This window comes from Microtus ochrogaster, chromosome 10 (assembly GCF_000317375.1).
Source record: "Microtus ochrogaster isolate Prairie Vole_2 chromosome 10, MicOch1.0, whole genome shotgun sequence".
Classification (NCBI taxonomy): domain Eukaryota; kingdom Metazoa; phylum Chordata; class Mammalia; order Rodentia; family Cricetidae; genus Microtus; species Microtus ochrogaster.
In genome coordinates this window covers 50779993-50802133 of record NC_022016.1, presented here as the reverse complement: position 1 = coordinate 50802133, position 22141 = coordinate 50779993, and the positions used below count along the sequence as shown (strand labels likewise).

Here is a 22141-nt window from a genome sequence, read left to right as displayed (position 1 = left end):
CCAAAACAAACAAACAAACAGAAGAAGCATACTTATTAGTTGGGTGCTTTGTACTATATTTTTTCTTTTCTTTTCTTTTTTTTACCCTAAGAGGTGTTTGTATCAGCTATATTTTTTTTCAAGCCACAGAGGAAAATGCATTTTCTGTATTATCACACAGCAAACAATATTTACTTATGACTAGGCAATAAGAAAGGGTCCTGGGTGGTTTTCCCCTTAACCAAGTTTGCATAGGCTTTGTATCCATAGGAAACTCTCAGACAAGATTCCCATAGGGCATCAAAAGATATCTGTAACACAAAGGGTGAACTAGGGGCTGGGAGCTAAGCCAAGAATGACAGAGCGGGGTTATGGCTAGCTAACGTAGCTTGTTATCACTCTGGCATGGCAGGGCAGGACTCTGTTACAGAGGGTTTACTCTACAACCACTAACCATGGGACCATTCTTAGTATATGATTGCTTGGGAGAAAAGTACCAAAGGTAAAAGTAGATTCCCACCTTCATGCCCATGGAGACATGCTACCTTCTTATATAGCCAGAGTTTATTCAGGTAGCAATGTACATCAGCTGCTGAAAATTCTCAAAGTCTTTTTGTGGTGGTTACATTTGCATATATGAACCTAGCTCTGTTTAGGTAAGCCTCACTCATCAGTTGTATTAAGTTGGGAACAAATATATTTCTTAACTTAAAAAAAAAAAAAAAGGGTCGTAGGTTCAGATTGCCCTGGCAATCACATACTGTTGTCTTGACTACAATGCTAACACCCTAAGCAAGGTATTAAGACCTGAATAATCCACATGATTGCTCAGCTGACAGTCAAATGAAATGACCTGAGCGTACCTTGGAACTAAAAAGGGCCTAAACAAATAAGAAATAGTAATAACATTATTTCTAGCCTCATTGCCTGGTTGTGTGACTTTGGATATCCACTCAGAATCTGAGTTTTAAGTCGCTCACAGGTTGCTGCTACCTGCTTCAAAGCTATGGACAGAATTTACATAGGAAAGGAGGGAACGCGAGGGCAAAGATAAAACTGACCAACTGGAAACCAAGCATCTGTAGATTACAGTTAAGACAATCCATCCCCAAACTGTCTGTATTCACCAAAATAAAACAGACGTGAGGGTTGGAATGGTGAACACTTATCTAGCATATTTAAGGTTCTAGATTTGACCCCCAGCACTAGGAAGACGAAAAACAAAACAAGCAATCCTGTCAACCCTGGTAACAACAATGTGAACAGGCATCTCTAGCCCCAGCTCCAGAGGAGGAGATGAAGATGCAGACAACAGTTAAGCTCAAGGATTTTACCATTTGTTTTTGTTTTGTTGTTTGACGGGGCTTCTCTGTGTAGCCCTGGCTGTCCTGAAACTCGCAGAGATCTGTCTGCCTCTGCCTAAGGAATGCTGGGTAAAGGCGTGCGTTACCATGCTGGCTGGATTTCACCATTTGTAATAATGAGAAATTAGAATCATCCCTCCAGCCTGTCAGCTGCTTTCATAGTTAGATTCCTGTGTCCACTTCAGCCTTCCTATAAGACAGTCATTACACCAAACTGAAAGATCACAAGGCAGGTGTGCCAACCATGTAAATTTAGAAAAAGTACTCTTTCTGCTTTTATGCTCTCATCTTTAAAATGAAGATAAGGGCTAGGAAGATGGCTCAGTATGTGAAATTGTTGCTGATGACTGGAGGTTGGCTCTCCAGATCCTGTAAAAACCAGATACAGTAAATCAAGTGTCTGTATGGGGAGAGGTAGACACAGCAGCAGAGACCCCATCTCCAGTAAGGTGGAGAGGTGAGGAGCCACACCTGGAGGCTGTCCTGACCTTCACTCATGCACTGTGGCATGCAGAAAACACATAAATTAAACAGATAAATAAGATAAAAACAATATATCCATTCTAGAATCTAGGGAATAACAGTATCTGAGCAGAGTATGACAGAAATGCCTATAGCTTCAGTATTCAGGAGACTGGAGCAGGAGGATCAAGAATTTAGGCGGTGCTTTCTGAAGGGTACTATTTATTTATCTATTTATTTATTTATTTATTTATTTATTTATTTATTTATTTATTGGTTTTTCGAGACAGGGTTTCTCTGCGGCTTTGGAGAGGGTACTTATTTTAAAACTGGAACAATGCCAGATGGTGGCGCACGCCTTTAATCCCAGCACTTGGGAGGCAGAGGCAGGTGGATATCTGAGTTCGAGGCCATCCTGGTCTACAGAGTGAGGTCCAGGACAGCCAGGGCTGTTACACAGAGAAACTCTGCCTTGAAAAACCAAATAAATAACAAAAAACAAAAACAAAAACACAGAAAATTCAAATGGCCCTCGCGCTTACTCAGTAAACAGTCACATTATTACTTCACACAGAGGACAGAGGACCAGGAGGCCAAGCAGCCTATTCGAAGTAACTCCCTAACAGTTTACTGAGCAGCCCTGAGGGTCAACCTTTATTCCTTCTTCTCTAATCCCAAACTAACAAACAACTAGGAAATTTGTTTTGTTTTGTTCTTTGTTTTCTGAGATAGGATTTCTCTGTGTGCCCTAGCTGTTCTGGAACTCACTTTGTAGACCAGGCTGGCTTTAAATTCAGAGATCCACCTGCTTCTGCCTCCCAAGTGCTGAGATTAAAGGTGTATGCCACTACCAGCTACCACCTGTTAATTTTCTTTCTTAAAAATAAATAAACAAATAAAAGGTCTTTATCCTAAAGAAAAAAGGAGTTGGATAACAGCTACTAGTACCAAGAGAACAGAAAATCTAGCTATTTGGTTTAACCCCATTCTATAACGCTGATATAAAAGGAGACTTGTCTCAATTTGGAGTACAGAGTACAGCCTAGGCCCTAGTGAGCTCAGTATAAGCTGAGAATCGAGCTGCAGAAGGTACTGGGCTGAGACTTTGGTCTCAACCCTGGTGATTCTATCTACCCGGTAACACGACAGCCCCATAGAGGCAGATTACAAAATGCTGGAGTCCGGAAGACGGTTAGGAAACACTTCCTGGGAGGTGGGCAAGACGCAAGACAGTGGACACTGAAGCACAGGGTGAGGTTAAAGCTGTCCCGGGGTCAGATCAGAGTTCCCAGGAGCAAATACGTATTAAATCGGCCTGCTAAGTTAGAGTTTTCCTTCTAGCATAGATATTTTCCACTATCACTTCAATTATTATTTTATACATATAAGACTAGTCAAACCATGAATCCTAAACATAATATAATGAACTATGAAATTACTCCTAAGCTAATCACCAATCACTTGCATCTACATATGCATGTTCTCATGTTTTCTCTGTCTCTCTGAGGCTAGGCAGTACTAGAAATTGAACCCAGGAACTTGCGCATGCTAGGGTCAAACATATCCCCACTACTATGTGTCCCTCTCCTGCCCGAACAGCTTGACTGCCTCCTAGACCCACCCACTTAGCCAACGCCTCAGTTCCCCCACCAGCCAATCTCTAATCTACAACCTAATTAGCACTGGCACGCCGACCTGTGCCCACCTCCTTCTCAATCTCTACCAACAAATTTTATCTTCTGGGTTCTGTAACACAGACTGCCCATTTTTCTTCTAAGTGCCAATCTGTCCTACAGTTTCTCAGAACTCCACCCTTGGCCTTCTACTCACACAGACTTTCTAGCTCCCTCTTCCGCTCCGCACCCCATCAACCTTCCTGCTGGAGTACCTCTGGTCCTTACCCCCCTGGACCACTGATCCAACACCTTCGCTGTGTGACAAGCCCAGAACCAAACTTGGCTGTTCCTTAAATGGGATCCTGTCTAGGGTTCCTAAGCACACTGTTAAACTCCATGGGTCAATGTGGGAGCCCACCTTGTCTAAAGATCAGAGTTCAGGCCTAGTCTTGCTCCTTCAAGGTTATTGAGGCTTGACTTAAGGTGTGGCTACTAACAAGGTGTCTTGACCTTAACAGTGGTAAGGACTGCTACTCTGCCAGACAACTGAGCTCAGTTTCCAGCACCACAGGCAGCTCCAGCTCCAGGGGATCCGATACTCTGGACTCTGAGGGTACCCTCTGGCTAAACATTAGTCATTTCGTTAAAAAAGGACAAACAAAACAAAATAAAATAAAATAAAATAAAATAAAAAAGGGAGAACGGTCTTCTTGTTTGTTCACATGACCAAGCCCAAGGTCGCCCACCTACCAAGCAAGTGCCCCACAAACAAGACCCAGCCTCCCAGGAGCTCTGCTCTTAGGCTGTCAACTTGCGAGCCTCTCTAAGTCAACAGGATTATAGGCCCAGCCCAACTCCATGACTTTAGTTTCCAGCCAATCATATTATACTAGAAAAAGAAATCAGAAAATTGCCTGCATCCCAAGAGCTCACATAATAAATATAAAAGACAATGACTGGAGGTCGGTGCTGACCTCGGATACCCTACTCACAGTTTTCACGTCAATAAAATAAAAGGGGGGGCTGGAGAGATGGCTCAGAGGTTAAGAGCATTGCCTGCTCTTCCAAAGATCCTGAGTTTAATTCCCAGCAACCACATGGTGGCTCACAGCCATCTGTAATGGGGTCTGGTGCCCTCTTCTGACCTGCAGGCATACACACGAAAAGAATATTGCATACATAATAAATAAATAAATATAAATAAAATAAATAAATAAAATAAAAGGACCTCTGGGTGGTGGTGGCACACACCTTTAACCCCAGAATTTGGGAAACAGAAGCAGGTGGATTTCTGTCGGTTCAGGCCAGCCTGGTCTACAAAGTGAGTTCCAGGACAGCAAAGGCTACTCAGAGAAACCATGTCTTTAAAAACAAAAAACAAACAAACAAACAAACAAATAAAAAAGGCTGGACTGTCTCACAGTAAACAGAGAACATGACACATTACCTCAACATTTCTGCTACCATTTATTTTACTGTCACTATTACTAATTTACTAATATTATCAGAAACAACATTAGACAGGCCAAATAGACAGATGGCTTCAAAAATTCCTCTATTACTCCAAGCCTTAATAATTAGGATTCCATTATGCTGGTAATGATTAAAAATTTCCTTTCCTAGCCAGGTGGTGGTGGCACACTCCTTTAGTCCCAGCACTCTGGAGGCAGAGATAGGAGGATCTCTGCGAGTTCAAGGCCAGCCTAGTCTACAGAGTGAGTTCCAGGACAGACTCCAAAGATACACAAAGAAATTGTCTTGAAAAATAAAAACAAACAAACAAACAAACAAAATTCCCTTTCTTTCTCCCTCTACCCACGCTTCACAATATCTTAATCCCGTGTTATGAAACTGTAATATGAGAAGTCTAAAAGATTCTCTTCCGACAAAGCACACAAAAGAATGACTGGAGCCGGGCGGTGGTGGCGCACGCCTTTAATCCCAGCACTCGGGAGGCAGAGGCAGGCGGATCTCTGTGAGTTCGAGACCAGCCTGGTCTACAAGAGCTAGTTCCAGGACAGGCTCCAAAGCCACAGAGAAACCCTGTCTCGAAAAACCAAAAAAAGAATGACTGGGAAAGTGTTAACAAGGGCGAGGAGGAGGGTGTCACTTCTTACTGGACTGGATGGCCTTGGCAGCTGCTCTGCTGTTTTTCAGTGGGTTGTTGGTATGTTTCAGTTGGTTGTTGTGTGTACTTAGAAGACCCTAACCACTATTTGGGGAAAATCTCCTAAATCTTTCCATACATACCCCTGATTTGAGCTCTGGCCAGGTACATGGCTCAGAAAAGGTTTTAAAATTTAGTGGACCCCAGCTTTCCTATCAGCTACCAGGAAAGATACCCCAGATACCTGGGTTCCAGGAGACCTTGCTCCACTCCCCAAGCCATCTCTCTCACAGCGTTGGTGATCTCATGACGGGATGTGTATGCAAAGCAGACATTGAGGAAACACCTGAGGACGGCAGAAGAGAACAGTTCACCAAACAGGGACAGGGTCTCATAGCCACAGTCTGATTCCGGAGCAGCCATTCCCTGGAAGGACACTGGCACTTCATATTCGCAGAATATTTTTGAAGGGTGAGATTGTGTGGTTGTTTTATGATTTCTAAGAGCTCTTGGAATAAACATGTTCTTCATTTAATTAGATCAAAACCAAATGAGCTTTCTTTGCCTTTCTAACCGTCTCCCCCTCTACTGACAAGCAGCTCAAAGAACAGAAATTTACTGTGATATTAGCATAATCAAAGGGTAGCAAGACTGAATATAAAATATAATCACTGCAAACAGTATTATTTCAAAGCCACGCACAATGCTGTACGGATTGCTGAATTCTGTCCTCTAAATTTGTTAATGGGTCAAAGAGCGAGACAGAAAAGATTCTTGAGCTGGGTGGTGGTGGCGCATGCCTTTGATTCCAGCATTTGAGAGACAGAGGCAGGCGGATCTCTTGAGTTTGAGGCCAGCATGGTCTACAGAGCGAGCTCCAGGACAACCAGAGCTCCAGAGAACCCTGTCTTGAAAAACCAAACAAATAACATAAGATTCTTAAAAAACATAGAGACAAGAATTAAGCCATTGGATTTCTTTTTTGAGGCAGGGTCTCTCCATGTTGTCCAGGTTGCCTTAAACCCACAGAGCCATCCCTGTTCCTGCCTATTGAGTGGTGGGATTAGGGGATGTAAAACCACACCTGGCCTATAGCTATCCCAACTCTTGTCACACTAAAGAATGTGTGGTGTGTCTGTACGTGCACACATGGGGAGAAGTGATGAGGAACTGGGTTTGTGCATGGTCAATGGTATGGCAGCTGTCTCCTCCCCAGATGTGCACACACAGCTGGGGGGGGGGCATGGGATGAGGAACTAGGTTTGTGTGTGGGTAAATGTTAAGGCAGCTGTCTCTTCCTCAGGGTAAGCAGCGTCCCAAACTACTGACCCCCTGGCTGGACTTCATGCCCAGCACAGACTGAGGAGGCTCTGGGCGCCATCTTTAAGGGACAGCCTGAACTTACTTGTTGTAGCTCTTAGTAGCCTGGACAGCCTGTGCAATCTTCTCCTGGAGGTCCAAGGGCAACAAGTGCAGATCGCCTAAGACACGGATACAAACCCCATACTTCTTTAGCTTCTCCCTGATAAGAAGAGGGAAGAGGCGGCACTGTGACACAGCACTGACGAGCAGGAGCTTCTGAGTGCTTGCCATGCCAGGCACTGTTACGAGGATCATTTCAGAACTGTGTCAACACTCTGACAGTCAGTCAGCATAGCCCGGAGACTCTAACAGAGACTGTCCAAGGCAACTTCTCATGTCGCATCTGGCTTGAACCAGATCTGTCTGCCTTAATAATACAAACATGTTATATTCTAGTGAAGTAAGATAATAATGACAGCAGAGAGTGCATATTTTGTTGTGTTAAATGATGGTCGAAATACTCTATTTCAATCCCTGCACCAGACTTGGAAGTACACACTCTATGTCCCCTTCACAGACAAGGAAACTGAGGCCCAGAAGACAAACTGTTCAGAAATCTGGATGGAAGCAAGGCCAGGTCTAAACCTGGGGCTCCACTTAAGAGCCTGCACACTGACCATTCACAGCGTCGTTCCCACAGTGACTCAGCTGCACGGCCTCTCACTCCCAATGCCATAAGCTCCCAGGGGCGAGCAGCGGGACTGTCTCCATGGGTGTCGGGAAGGACTTGGGACATAAAATGGTATTTATCTGACCAGAGCCTGTTGCTGCTGGCCAGACTAGACCCTCCCTAAAGGGGCCCTAACTATCCCTGCTGCTGCCCGCTGGACTAAGCTACTCTCCCTGCTTCTCTGCCAGCACCTCCCAACACCAGCCAGGGCACCCGGAAATCTCACACCTGTTCCAGGTTGGCGATTCTGTATATGTTTGGAGACACCGGTCCCAGAACCTTGAACTTCGCTGGAAGGGACCCTACACCTATTGCCCTCAAAGTGGACGGTATTGCAGGCTGGATCCATGCGTCTCACGTCAAGCCTGCACATCCACAAAGACCCAGGACCTTCCAAATGAAAATTTCAGCATATCTAAAATCCTCTCAAGGAGGCCTGATTCTGCCAGGCTTGCTGATCTTTGCCCTGATGTTTATACCTGGGGATATAAAACCAATGCCAATGTCTCCTGCTTGATGGTTAACAAAAAGGACTTAGTCTCTTTCGCTCGTACCACACCAGAAAAATCTGAAATCACAATCACTTTCACTGAGAAAAAAAAGAGAGCTAACCGGTTAACAGGCAATACTTGGGGTTTATGGTTGTATGATACAGGAAGGAAAGACATAGGGATGCTGTTCACCCTGTGAGTTGTAACACCTCCAATGACCATAGTACTAGGGCCCAACCCGGTATTACCTGACCAGGGCCAGTGAGCCCCTGCGGAGGTAGCCCCCCTTGCCAGGGCCCTGGGCCCCACTCTTCGTGCTAAAACCATTCTGCTATACCTGCTTCATTGCTGGCAAGCTCTAATACAGGCCAGCGACTGTTTAATCTGATAGTGGGAGCCTTTTCTTTGCTAAATAGTACTGACCCCAGCTTGACAGAATCTTGCTGGCTATGCCTGTAAGCAGAACCTCCCTAGTATGAGGGAATAGCCTCATCTGGCAGTTTCATGTCCTGTAATTGGGGACAAACCTAACTCTCCCAAGTCCCAGGACAATAGGACCTGGTGCCCTCTATTGATCTATGATGGGCCTATAACACTGGTTTGTATGCTTTATGTTTGCGAAGCACAAGCTTATTAGTGTGGGGTAGGAGCCATGGCGGGTCCTGAAGGATGTGACCCAGATCAAAGGCCACGTTCATGGCCCATTTGCCCTGTATAACCTTCAACCACATTTTGTCAAAGTCTGTGAAACAAGAACCATTTACCTATTTTTGAGGCTGTACTAGATTATAAAAGATCAATATGGGGGCTGGAGAGATGGCTCAGCAGCTAAGAGCAACCAAAAGGTGGTTCACAACCATCTATAATGAGACCTGGTGCCCTCTTCTGGCATGTAGGCATATATGTGGATATATGTGTGTGTGTGTGTGTGTGTGTGTGTGTGTGTGTGTGTATGTATGTATACATATAATAATCAAATAAACCTTTAAAAAAACATGTACAGTCTAATCAAAGCAAAATCTGAAAAGACATAGATTTCAATTAAAGTACCCCACTTTTGATGATCCTGGCTTCTCTGAGTTCAACCCCTATGTGTCTCTCAATCTCCCCCTACCTGTAAACTGGAGATAAGCAGCTGTACTATTGTCCCCACTGGCTGGTAAAGTGAAAAGAAGGGCACAGGAATGCTCATCCCCAGAGAACAGAGGCAAAGAAGTCCTTGAGGTTTACTGAGGAACTGCAAAGGCCCCGGAGGAGCCAGGACTGGGTTCCCAGCTGGGCTCTGTCACTAACTTTCTGTGGCCACCTACAAGGCCCTCTCTTCTTTACACAAGGATTTAATGTCCCAACAATAAGCACAGACTAGTAATAGTTCTGTTTTTCCTGTATGTGCACGTGGACAACCTTGGTTGTCATCCTCCTGAATGCTTGGGGGGAGGGCTCAGAGGTGGCGGAAGGAGACATTTTCAATATGGACAGCAGCTTACTGTTCTTCCATCAAGCAACTGAACTTCTGTCGGGCTAGATCCAGTAGCCCGTCAACCTCACTCTGGGAACGTTTGAAGTTCTCAATGCTGAATGCATAGACAGTCACTTCTAGGATGCCCAGGTTCAAACACCAGCGCAGAGTCTGAGGGGAAAAGGTAAAGAGTTAGGACTCGGGAGGAATGGGAAGAAGTAAGCAACGCTTCCACCCTGAGAATGGTTGCAACAAAGATTTGTCTCTTCCCCGACAAGTAAAGTAAGGGCAACGTCAGTACTTATGTTAGAATAACAAACCAACTAGGAAGAAAGTCACCATTCAAGAAACTGAAAAGCCTGAGGCTGCCTATGGTGGCTCAGTTCTATTATCCCAGTATTTGAGAAGCTGGGGCAGAAGGATCAAAGCTAGCCTACGTAATAAGATCCTGCCGCTAAATAAATAAATAAATAAATAAATAAATAAATAAATAAATAAATAAATAAATAAATAAGAGATCACTCCAGGCATGCAGGTGAACACTTACAATCTGAGCATCTGGGAGGTGAGGACAGGAGGATCATGAGTTTAAGCGCAGCCTGGGCTACCTATTCACCTTGAGGCCACCCTGGGCTACAGGAAACAAAAAACTGATCTGCATTTTATCCCAAAGCACTCTTCAGCAAGAACATAAAGTTCTACCCAGCAATTCCATCGTGGACTCACAACTGCAGGCCTTCCTGGGTCTAGGCTTCTCTCTCTGTGGAAAGGGATTACAAAATCATCCTGACAGGACGGCCAGGACAGAATACAAAAGTGAGGGATTACTGCCCAGAACAGAACGAACGGAACGTCTTGATGCTGCAGCCCGAGGCTGGAACGCCAGGTACAATGGCAAAGGCCATTCTGTGTTTCACTTTCCAGATGACCATCTGCAAGCAGACCATAGCTGTCACCTATTGTATACACGCATATCAGTCAGCTCTGAAAGCCGAACCACGTCTGGGCCGGGTGGTGGTGGTGCACGCCTTTAATCCCAGCACTCGGGAGGCAGAGGCAGGCGGATCTCTGTGAGTTCGAGGCCAGCCTGGTCTACAAGAGCTAGTTCCAGGACAGGAACCAAAAGCTACGGAGAAACCCTGTCTCTAAAAATCCAAAAAAAAAAAAAGAGGACCCTGAGTGCAAGTCCAGCATGGATACATAGGGAGGTGCTCACTTTGGTGTTGATTTCTTTTCTTTTTTTTTTTTGAGACAGGGCTTCTCTGTGTAATAGTCTTGGCTGTCCTCAAACTCACAGAGATCCACCTATCTCTGCCTCCCTCAAGGGCTGGGATTAAAAGCATGCACCATCACCACCTGACCTGGCTAAAGTTCTTAAAAGTCGAAATAAATAAATAAACGACTGTTGAGGAGGCAGGTCAGCTGGTGACAAAACCTGGGTTCAATGCCAGCACAATATGAAAGTCAGAAGCAGTTGCACCATGCCTGTAATCCTAGCACTTCTAGAGCAGGGGATCAATATTGTCTTTGGTTACAGATTTTGAGGGTGCCTGGCTATATAAGACACTGTCTCTAAAATAAATATCACCACTTGTGATGTCTCATGCTTTAATCTCAGAACGCAGGAGCCAGAGGCAGGCAGATATCTGTGAGTTTGGGGCAGCTTGGTCTACAGAGGAAGTTTCAAGCCAGCCAGGACTACACAGAAAAACCCTCAAAAATAAATAAGCAAGCAAACAAATTTCTGTCACTAGGATATAGGTAGAAAGGGGAAAAACAAAAATCCAAAAGCCTGACAGGTGTAAAGTCATCAGAGTGATGTATGCAATTAGATTAGAAAAGGTGACTCTGACATTTGTGCATGTGTGTGTGTCAGGTCATGCCGAACACAAAATGTCTATGACGGTTAGAAAATAGGTTGCCAGAGTCGGGTTGCTCCTTTTACAAGTGTTCCAGGGAATGAACCAAGGTCAGACTTGGTGGCCTGCACCCTTCCCTGCTGACCCATCAATTATATAAATATTAAGACATTTAATAGTAACCCAGACAAGACACACAATAAAACAAGACAGTAAAACTAAAGATTGGAAAAGGCCGATGTGTGTTATTAACTCTAATATTCTGTGAGGACGACAGTTTGTTAATGCCAGTACGAGACTCTTGGCTGGCAAACAAACAATACAGCAAAACGAAAATCAAAAGTACTTAAACCACAGCACCTCAGTTTCATTTCCAACTCCATCTAGTGCAAATCATTCACCTCCGGTTCTGCTGCCCACACCCACCTCAGCAAGCTTGTTGAAGCCCTGAGAGTGGCCCTCCTGCCGTTTCACCTGGCACTTCTTGGCGTAGCGACGGTTTCCATCCATTATGAATGCAATATGTTTGGGCACTGGGCCAGCCTATAGAATAAGACAAACAATGAGCCAATTTCATTCTCTTTGGGATAAAAGGGGACAGTACATTCTGAACTAATAGGTTTGAACAATCAGATAAAATCCCTGGGCTGGCAAGATAACTCAGTGGGTGAAGGTGCTTCCTGCCCAGCCCAGCAACCTGAGTTTGAGACCCAGGACCAGTGCACATACTAGGAGAAAAAAAATGACTACTACAAGTTCTTCTCTGACCTCCACATGTGTGTTGTGGCATATATGTGCCTCCAAACAACATGCACATGCACACACACACACACACACACACTCAATAAATATCATTAACATACTTTGAGATAAAACCTCTGAGAAAGAGAACTCGGTATACTTTTGTTTTTCAATAGTACAAAATAAAGCAGTTCACTATAACTTTTCCATCCATGCGTGTTAGATATGTTATACTTTGGTCATTTTCATCCTCCCTATTAACCTTTTTTTTTCTTCCCAAGACAGGATTTCTCTGTGTTACAGCCCTGGCTGTCCTGGAGCTCACTTTGTGGGCCGGACTGGCCTCAAACTCACAGAGATCTGCCTGCCTCTACCTCCCAAGTGCTGGGATTAAAGGTGTGTGATCTTAACCATCAACAGAGTAACACCATAGATAGTATAAGGTAAAGTTGATGAAGTTTCTCAACCTTCCTAATGCTGTGACCCTTTAATACAGTTCCTCATGTTGTGGTGACCCCCAACCATAAAATCATTTCCATTACTACTTCACCACCATAATTTGCTACTGCTATGAATCATAATGCAGATATCTGGTATGCAGAATATCTGAGATGTAGCCCCATGCGAAAGGATCGTCACGACCCACAGGTGAGAATACTGCTCTAGGAAGACAAATATCAGTTCACTCTCGTTCATATTCATGTTCTCGCTCTTTTCTTCCTAACTCAGGGTCTCGTGCATACCAAGTAAACATCCTACCAGCGAGTTCTTTTGACATTCTCAACACCAAATCTAACCGTCTATGTTGTCCAGTGATATTAAGAGATCCTGGATTGCCTTTAAAAATAAAAACTAAGTCACTCACTCGGAACAGTAAACACTGGAAACGCAGCCCTACGTTAAGATTATCTTGTTTCTTTGCTAACATCCACTTAACAGCGGGGATTGCTAACATTTAATAATGAATTTTAATAAGATTACCCAACTATCCAAAAGGTCAACATGCCTTCTGGGCTACTGCTTACCTTTATGATATTGGCACAGAACCGTTCCCAAAGTGACAGCTCTCCTTCTTTGATCCATGACATAGCTCTTGGTTATGTCGGAAATCACCCCAGAACAAAATACCAACCAGATAACCTTGAATAAATGAAAAGAGAGAGAAGTCATCCTTGCTATATACCTGACTTAAAGGGACTCTGTTGGGCTGTGGTAAGAGGCCAGCACCTGAATCCCGAAACACTGGTCTACTCTTTCACCACCCAGGCCTGTACAAATCAACGAGAGACCTTTGGAACAAGGGGGTTCCCGTTTTCTCTTCCATCTTCTGTGCACTGATTTCTTCCAAATATCCTGCACATCACGGCGCCTACAACTTCCCCCTCAATTCCTCCTACAACCCATTTCTCACTCTAGGCTAAGCAATCACTACACCCATCGGCAGCCGCACCTGTTACCTTGGTGATCTTAGAATCACTCCTCCGGGTGGCCCTCAGTATCGTCCGCAGCCGACTCCTCACCCAGCTTCCCCTCCCGCGGGTCTCTCCGTTCACTCTGCACCTAGGACTCCGTGGGAAGCCTACTTCTACCACTCCCGACGTGGCGCTGGAAGAACACGTCACCGCTTCGCGCGAGGACACACCTCCTCCGCCCCCGGTAGGCGGGGCCACGCTTTGCGCCTGCGGACTGGGAGGCGGAGGGATGGGAGCTCGGGAGAGTCGACCGGTGGTGCACGCTCCCGCGGGGGCGTGGAAACAGCGGGCTGGGAAGCCGAGATCACGTGATCCGCGAGTTAGCGTCCCTTCAGGACGTCTGAGGGCATCTGGAGATCAGCCCACGAAATGTGCGCGGCGGCTTCGGGTGCTGGGCAGTTAGCTGCGGGAAGGGGGCGGCTGCACCTCGGAAACGAGTTTCTCCGTGGACGACCGCAGTGCTTTTGGTTGAGCCGCAAACATCGTGCTGTCAGCAATCTTCCTGCCTGTCTCCAGCTACTGGGATTATGGACGTAAACTGTGCAGGGCTGAAGTGGGCCTCTTTTAAAACTGTGCTACAGTTTCATCCTAACATTGTACTATTAGTGGAAAATGGTGGCGCCCTGTCACTCAGAACTCAGGAGGCTGAGGCCAGGATTATTAGCTCAAGGTCTTCTCTGCTACAGGTCAGCCTCATCTATGTAGAAGTCTTTATTAGTATTATCGTATTTCTGCTTATCGCCTTTTAGTGTTATTAATTGATCAGAAAGAGGTTTCTTGCTCTGGTCACTGTTTGGACTGATTTAAGACATGCAGAGTTTTGTAATTTATATTGCCAAGATCCACGTTAATTGAACTTAAAAGCCGGAATGAGATTTACTTTACTGAGATTTACTTTACGATAACTGGCCTCTGTGCTGGGGAATATAGCATAGGTGGTGTTTGCTTAGTTTACCAGTCCTGGGTTCATTGTCGAGCCCAGCATAAAACAGCATGGTGGCAGTGGGCAGCAGGCAAATTAGCAGTTTAGGTGACCTAGACTTTGAGGCTAGCATGGGCTTCCTTAGGAAACCCAGCCTCAAAACTAAAGAAAAATAGAAACAACAGAAAGACCATAGTCAAGTGAAGAGATCAAAAGTATGGCCTGTATACCAAATCATGCAAGACTTCTGGATACTGAACATAACAAAATTGGGGCTAACGTGGGCTTCAGGAAACATGTCAAAAGTATTACCTATTGCCTGATGATACAGATTTGGAAGAGGTTGTTAGTTCTGTTTTCTCAAAGGTTAAAACACAAAACTTCAAAAAACTCCCTGAACTTTGGCTATCTGATGCAACTAGCATTTGTTTCAAGCAGTACTCCCATCTGTCATAGAACTTCTGGTCCCAGCGAACCTTCTTACCTCACTTGCCCTGCAGTCTCACCGACATTGGGCAAGGAAGCAATGTGGCCTTTCAGTCCTACTGATGAAAGCTGTAACTAAACAAAGCTGTAGCGATGAATAACCCATTCACCAGGTCTTACGCTTCCATTCTCTCCCCTCTGTGAGCTGTGAAGTTTCTGCTAATAACACGGGTGTTTCAGGAAGCCCCTTAGCTCACTGAAGCCCAGTAGTTAGCGTTGCTAGGTTTAACTTTTGGTACAATTAGTTAAAGGGTCACAACCCCCCTGCTCTGCTAACAGGGCGAGGATTTCTTTAATCCACTTTCTGTTAATACTTAGGTTTTCCTCTGGTCAAGTTCTTTTCTCTCCCTCTTCCTGTTAAAATCTTCCTCTCCTTTGGACAACATTTAAGCGTTCATTAGAAAGGTAGCAAACTGTATCTCAAAATATTGGTTTACAGTCGGTGAATTGCCTTTGGCCTCAACTTCCCCAGTTCTGTATGGCATTTTCCTTTTTGGGGTGTTGCAAGGGGTTAATTAGGATTTGTAAAGGGCTTTGAGGAGTAAAGGACAAAGTATTATTAGGGTCTCATGCCCTGAGCCCTGGCCCCGGCCTTTCATCCCAGCCAGTAGCACAGGCATCTCCATTCTTATGCATGCCAGGCCTCTAATCCCCTCTTGAATGTGGCAGCTTCCAAGGAAGGGACAAGAGGCCTTAACTAGAAACAAAAATCCAGTGTAATGAGGTGCTATAAGGGCTGAACTTTCAAGATTCATCCCTAACAAAGTGGGAAGGGGAAACCTTAATGGTTCTGTGCCTTCCTATCCAAGGTGGGGATTATGCGGAGAGAAAAGCATCCTAAATATCTGATGAGAACAGTTTGAGTACCAATAAGTCTTTATTTTCCCAAGGAAGAAGGGAAGGGAAAGTCAGCACGTGTTACAAAATGATTATACGATAGGAATATAAGTACCCGGGTACAGTAAAAGTCAACCATGAAATAAACACCCCCGTGGTGGGGCCACCAAAGCCCAAGGGGGCTCAATCTCCTGCAGTTCAGGACAGAGAAGGGATCAGGGAAAGGACAGACAAGTACACACTTTCCCCACCCCCTCCTTGAATTTCCCATAAATTCAAGATTTCTCACAAAGCTTTGGTTTCTAGCAGTAAACATGGAGTTACATTCGTACGTCTCCTAGTAACAATCTTGTGGCCACTTTGACATAAGTTTCTTGCACCTGCATTAAGTTCCTGAGTGACGTATACATTCATTTTCCCTTTTCTGGTCTTTAGATGGAAGGCCCCACAATTGCTTCTCTCATAGACTAGGTCGGTTTGATTCATCCAAAGGCAGTCGCAACAAGAAATGGTCTTGCCAAGGAGAAGTGGCTCACCTGCAATGCCTGCATTGAGGAGGCTAAGGCAGGAGGATAGCCAAGAATCTGAGGTTAACCTGTCTCAAAATAAACAACCGAGATTCTTGACTGAGTTTGGGAACTAGGGGTAAGTGAGGTTCATGGCTTCCTCAGAATTTTTACATGGGTCTTTCAAGAGTTGTACAGACTTCAAGAAGTAAATGTGTCTAAGTTTTCTTATGAGAGAGAAGAGGGCAGTATAGGAGCGGTTTTAAAGTCAGAGAGTGTCGTCCAGAATGGGAGACGGGAAGAGAATATGGAAACCATGTTCCAGAGGCTCACATTGAGAAGAGGACCCACACTTAGGCTTCATGCTGTCATCTGGTGCAGAACTTTCTGTCAAAGATGCTTTGGCTATTTTTCTCTCAATACAAAAAGTTTTGTAAACAATAAAACCCCAAAAGAACATGAAGACCGACATCCTATTTACACAGCTAGGCCGCCTAGCAGTCACCGACTCTGACAGTGAAGTCCTACAGAAGCCAGACGAACACATCAACTAGGGGGGACAGCATTTGGGGGCGACGAGAAACCAGGATCAGACACACACACACACCACCCAATGTGTTCTATTGCATTTGCCCCGTTTCAACACAGTGAGGTAGGTTTGCGGTGATCTCACAGCATGTAAACGAAACCCCCCTTTTTCTCCCGTTAGCTACCAGCCCTATTACACTGCAGCAGGGCAGGACACTTGCAACAGAAGCCCGCACACTCCTCAAGTCTCTCCGGAAGCCAAGATTGGGAAAGGCTAAGGATTCGAGCCCTTGTTTCACGTCCCCACCCCTAAAAAGCAGTGTGGGAATAAGGATGTTGGTTTTAACTTAACCAGAACTCAGTGGCAGGACACATCCTAGCATAAATGAGGCCCCAGGTTCAATCCAAGTATCCAAAAATCAATCAATCAAACAAACAAACAAAAAAAAACCTCATCCTTATAAATTTGCATTAAGAAAACAAAACCAAAACCAAAACTCAAGCATACATACTCGCACCCTGCTGTGTATGGCCCGGTAGACTAATCTGGTGAAGGCTGGATTTGGGATGGAAAATTACTCTTGTGCCTTTCACCTGGCCCAGCCTTTTGAGATCTCTGAACCAGCTTTTCCTGTTTAGACTAATTTCCTATCTCTTGCCAAAATCTGAGACCAAGTCATGTGCAGCTTAATAAAATCCTAGCCTCCTGCGAAACATTTTAAGATGGACAGAGGTTTTAAGGACTATATGGCAGAAAAGCCGTCTGTAACCGGCAGAAATGAGGTAGTTCAATAGGCTGTGCATTCCAAATGGTTGGTCTCCATGGTGATCGAAACAAAAAGTGTTCCTGCTGTGCAGACCTGGAGCTGCCTGCGGACTTATCCCTGAGATTGCTCATGTACCTGAGAACACAGTGCAGGAATGAGGGCCTTAGATTAAAATATACAAAAATACAAACCAATTATTTATATTAAGAAAAAAAAATTAAAACGCACAAGATACGTCATTCGCACACAGATAGTGCAGTTAGCATCCTGGAGAAAGTGGGACCCAAGGTGCAGTTACCCAAGGGAGTAAATAAATTAAAAATCACACTGGCCAGTGAAAGAGCTGGGAGTGAGGTAGAGCAGCAGGTTATCACCAACCCTCTTTGCTGCCATCACAACCCACTGCCAGATACCCCCCGTTCCTAGCACCACACCCCAGGAAGGGGTTGAGTAAGCAGGATGTGGAAAAAAAAAAACAAAAACCCTTGCCTGGCTCTGAGAGTCCCTCCCAGAGTGTAGTAGCTGGAGGGTTAGGTTCATTAATGTGGTATTACAATTGCTTCACACCCTGTCTGGCAAGGGAAATATCACACAGCCTTCTACAAAAGAACCTTCCTGTCCCAGCCACTTTCAAAAGCATGTCATTTTGGATTAAAGCCTCAGCTAAAAGCATGCAGGTTCTAGGGTGGTTCCCCACAAAAACCTTCACTTGCCTTTAGATAAAGCATGGTTGGAGTTTCCATTGCCTCCCCCTTTCCCCCCACCAAGGGAAGACAGGGTGATACTGGGAACCCCGGCCTGAGATACATGGCAGTGCCAGCTACCCGCAACCCACCCTATCCCCACTTTCTCCACTCTGCCCGATGATGCCTCCTCAAACTCCCCCATAGCAAAAGAATAGCCCCCCTGCTCCTGTGCCTCAATTCTGGGCTTCTGGGAGCAGGGCAGGGCTGTGGATCTCTTCCTCTTCCTCCCGGAAGTAGGCAGGCTTTCCCTGAGACGTGGGGGCCTGCTGGGCCTTCAGTGGACAGGAGGCCACCATATGGTTGATGCTTTGGCAGAAGTGGCACTTCTTGGGCTGAGGCGGCAGCTTGCATTCCTTGGCATGATGGTCCAGACCACCACAGTTATAGCACCTGGCACAAGACAGAATGGTAAAGGTGAGGGGAACATGGGAAGAAGTTTGAAGCCCCTTAAGGGATGACACCTTCATCCATGTTCATCACTGTAACCACCTTTCCCTTTATTATGCCCTTTCTAGATCTACCCGATGACCTTCAGACTCACATCAGCTGTGGCACACAACTTGATGGGTGGATGAGCCCTCCCCTGGGTCCCACTGAACCATCTCTTCAGCCCTAGTTTTTATTTTCATTTCGGGTCAAGGTTTCATTATATAGTCCTGCCTACCCTTCAACTGGTGGCAGTCCTTTTTTGTCCCTGCTCCCAAGTCCTGCATGTTCCACCAGACCTGGCTAAGGAAAGGATTTTTTTCCTTTCCTTTGGTGACAGGGTCTCTCTGTATATCCCTGGCTGTCTTGGAACTCACTTTGTAGACCAGGCTGGTCTCCAACTCAGAGATCCACCTGCCTCTGTTAGGATTAAAGGCATGCGCCATCACCGCCAAGCTAAGTGTTTCTAAAGCCAAATTAATTAATATTACCTCTTTAGAGCTAAGAGATTTTAAGCCCCATAGGAAAAAGGCACACAGTAAGCAATTGGCGAGCTGGTAAGGAAACAGTAGATAACATATATGTAACATCTTACACCGTCGCTCACATAGATATTCATGGTAGCCTTTGCTTCTAAAGTCAGTATGGACAGGCAGCGTCACTCCTAGCAACAGAAACTAGCCCGAGGACAAAGGGAGTTGCAAGCAACCACTGACTGCATCGCCGAAGCTTAAATTCACTGGTAACAGGGTTCAGGTGGGACCTGTGGGAGCACCGTCCTGAGCAATTTCTACAAGACGCCTTCGGGGCCATACCTGTCTCCTTTGGACCTTCGTTTCTGTGTGTTCTTCCCCTTCGGCCGCCGCTCACTCCCAATACAGAACACTCCACCAGGGCCAGTGACACGAATGGATTCCAGACCCTTGGCCGACTTCTTAAAGGTGAACTCTACGGCCTCCCCCTCCTTGAGGCTTCGGAAACCCTCCATATGCAGCTTACTCTGGCAAAGGGAAACGCAAGATTTTACTGTTAAGGCAAAACTGCGAACAAAAAAAAAAAAAAAGAATCTGGGGGAAAAGACTGAGAATATGTCTGTCTATTCCTGTAATCTTTATTTTTTTATTTTTTATTTTTTTTTGGTTTTTCGAGACAGGGTTTCTCTGTGGTTTTGGAGCCTGTCCTGGAACTAGCTCTTGTAGACCAGGCTGGACTCGAACTCACAGAGATCCACCTGCCTCTGCCTGCCAAGTGCTGGGATTAAAGGCGTGCGCCACCACCGCCCGGCTTCCTGTAATCTTTAAAGTTGAAATCATGAAAATGTTACTGAAAACTGATGTCAGTTTCAGGGCAAGGATTAAAATGGAATGTCATGGAGAGATTCCAGGAATGTGTTGAGAAGCTAAGAGGCCTGGAACTCCATCTGTTGAGCAGGCTGACCCTAACTCAGATCCACCTGCCTCTGCCTCCCAATTGCAGGGATTAGAGGCATTCACCACCACCCCACCACTGTCCAGCTCAAAATATATCTGGAAGAATTAAATACCTATTTGGTAAGAATCAGAATGGCAAGCCAGGCCAGCCTGGTCTACAAGAGCTAGTGCCAGGACAGGCTCCAAAACTACAGAGAAACCCTGTCTCGAAAAAAAAAAAAAAAAAAAAAAAAAAAAAGAATGGCAAGCCAGCATTATTGACACAGTCCTAATCTCAAGGCTCAGGAGAGAGGTTGAAACTGGAGGGAGACAGGTTCAAGGACAGCATGGTCTCAAAACAGAGAAACAAAAGTCAGATACAATCAGACAAATCTACAAGAAGCTACTACTCGGGGGGGAAAACTAAACACATACTAGTGTGCCAGGTATGGTGGTACACCTCTAGCCATCCCACAATGCCAGCACTCAGAGGCCTGGGCAGAAAGCACTGCTGGAGACCAGCCTGGGCTGCACTGCTTCTTCAAGGTCATTTTAAAAAGGAAGCTGGCAGGGTGTGGTTCAGTGGGTAAAGTCAGTTGCTGCCAAGCCTGAAAATTTCGTAAGCTCAGTCTCTGGGCCCATGAGATCGAAGGACAGATGTGGTCTTCCGACCTCCACACGTGGCATGTGTACTATATACACCCGGGCATACACAAATTAAAAAAATACAAAAGCCAACAGGTTTGGTTGTTCGTGCCACATTTTGGTACCTCATCTGGGTACATTTTTGGATGAATTAATGAAGTATGGGTTTCTGGTTTTTGAGACAGGGTCTCACTATGCTGTTCATACAGGCCTCAAATTCATGATTCTCCTGCCTCAGCCTCCAAGGGGCATGATTCCACATGGATTCCATGGCAATGAATTAGATTTTTATCTTTCGACACCTGTGTTGTCCAAACTGCTCTCAGATTTGTCAGCTCCAAAGTCTCCTGCCTCTTGAGCAGCTGGGGCCACGTGTGCACACCCAGCAACAAGGAAACAGACAGTCAACTACTTGATTGGGAATGATGATCACGTCTGAAATGAAGACTTAGTGCAATTTGCAGAGTCCAGCTCCTTTAAAAAGGAGCCCGAAGCCCCATGCTCAGCCACCATTATCACAGACCAGACCCTACTGTGTATTAGTTCGGGAACACTTCCCAGAACAGTCTCTACACAGCTGGAACTAGAGTAAGCAGCTCAGTGTGCAATCACGTCAAAAGGCCCTCACCTAGAACACAGGACTCAATGGTAGCGTGTGCTCAGAGAGCAGCCAGTGGCTCTCACTTCCAAGAGAAAAAAAGCTTGGTAGTGCATTCCTTTGATCCCAGCAGAGGCAGTGTATCTAAGGCCAGCCTGATCTACACAGATGGTTATCTAGAGACCCTCTTGCCAGCACACAAACAAGCACAGAAAAAGCACATGAGCTCAGAGAAACAAAGGGACCGCTGTGCACCTAGCCAGGACCATCAGCATTAACAAGGTCCACTGGTATTCTAGCTGGTAGAATACTTCACACTAGGACTCTAGGAAAATAAGCGAGAAAAAAAAAATCCTATTAGCCAAGTGGGGGACAAATTTCTCCATCATTCTAACTTTTGGGATTTTTTTTTGGGGGGGGGATTTGTTTTTCAAAACAGATTTCTCTGTGTAGCCCTGGCTGTCCTTGAACTCAGAGATCTGCCTGCCTCTGCTAAAGCTGCGCCTCACCAGCATCCGACCTAGCTTTTGTTTTAATTTAGTTGATAGTACACAAACCAGACCTCCATCAAGGGTGTTGGTGAAGAAGAGCACAGACTTGGGCGACATACCCATCCTCCAGGCTCAATGAGGTCTTAAGTGTCCTCAGCAAGCCGAGCTGTGGTGGCGCACGCCTTTAATCCCAGCACT

General features: G+C 45.5%; 2 protein-coding genes across 3 annotated transcripts in view; both read right to left on the bottom strand.

Annotated features, from left to right (window-relative positions):
- Dhdds (dehydrodolichyl diphosphate synthase subunit) overlaps positions 1-13716 on the bottom strand; it is a 28954-nt gene extending 15238 nt beyond the window's left edge. The window contains exons 1-6 of one of the 2 annotated variants that reach the window (XM_005353086.3): positions 13561-13716; positions 13136-13250; positions 11796-11912; positions 9539-9681; positions 6934-7050; positions 5773-5874 (exon numbers count right to left, since the gene is read on the bottom strand). In XM_005353086.3, coding sequence (XP_005353143.1) covers positions 5773-5874; positions 6934-7050; positions 9539-9681; positions 11796-11912; positions 13136-13198 — 542 coding nt within the window. In that variant the 5' untranslated portion in view covers positions 13199-13250; positions 13561-13716. The remainder of the gene's footprint in view (positions 1-5772; positions 5875-6933; positions 7051-9538; positions 9682-11795; positions 11913-13135; positions 13251-13560) is intronic. The other variant, XM_005353085.3, reaches the window with a different exon arrangement.
- Positions 13717-18476: 4760 nt separating this feature from the next.
- The window catches only part of Lin28a (lin-28 homolog A), a 12144-nt gene continuing 8479 nt past the window's right edge, over positions 18477-22141 (bottom strand). Inside the window, exons 3-4 of the mRNA XM_005353084.2 lie at positions 19616-19800; positions 18477-18764 (exon numbers count right to left, since the gene is read on the bottom strand). Coding sequence (XP_005353141.1) covers positions 18548-18764; positions 19616-19800 — 402 coding nt within the window. The 3' untranslated portion in view covers positions 18477-18547. The remainder of the gene's footprint in view (positions 18765-19615; positions 19801-22141) is intronic.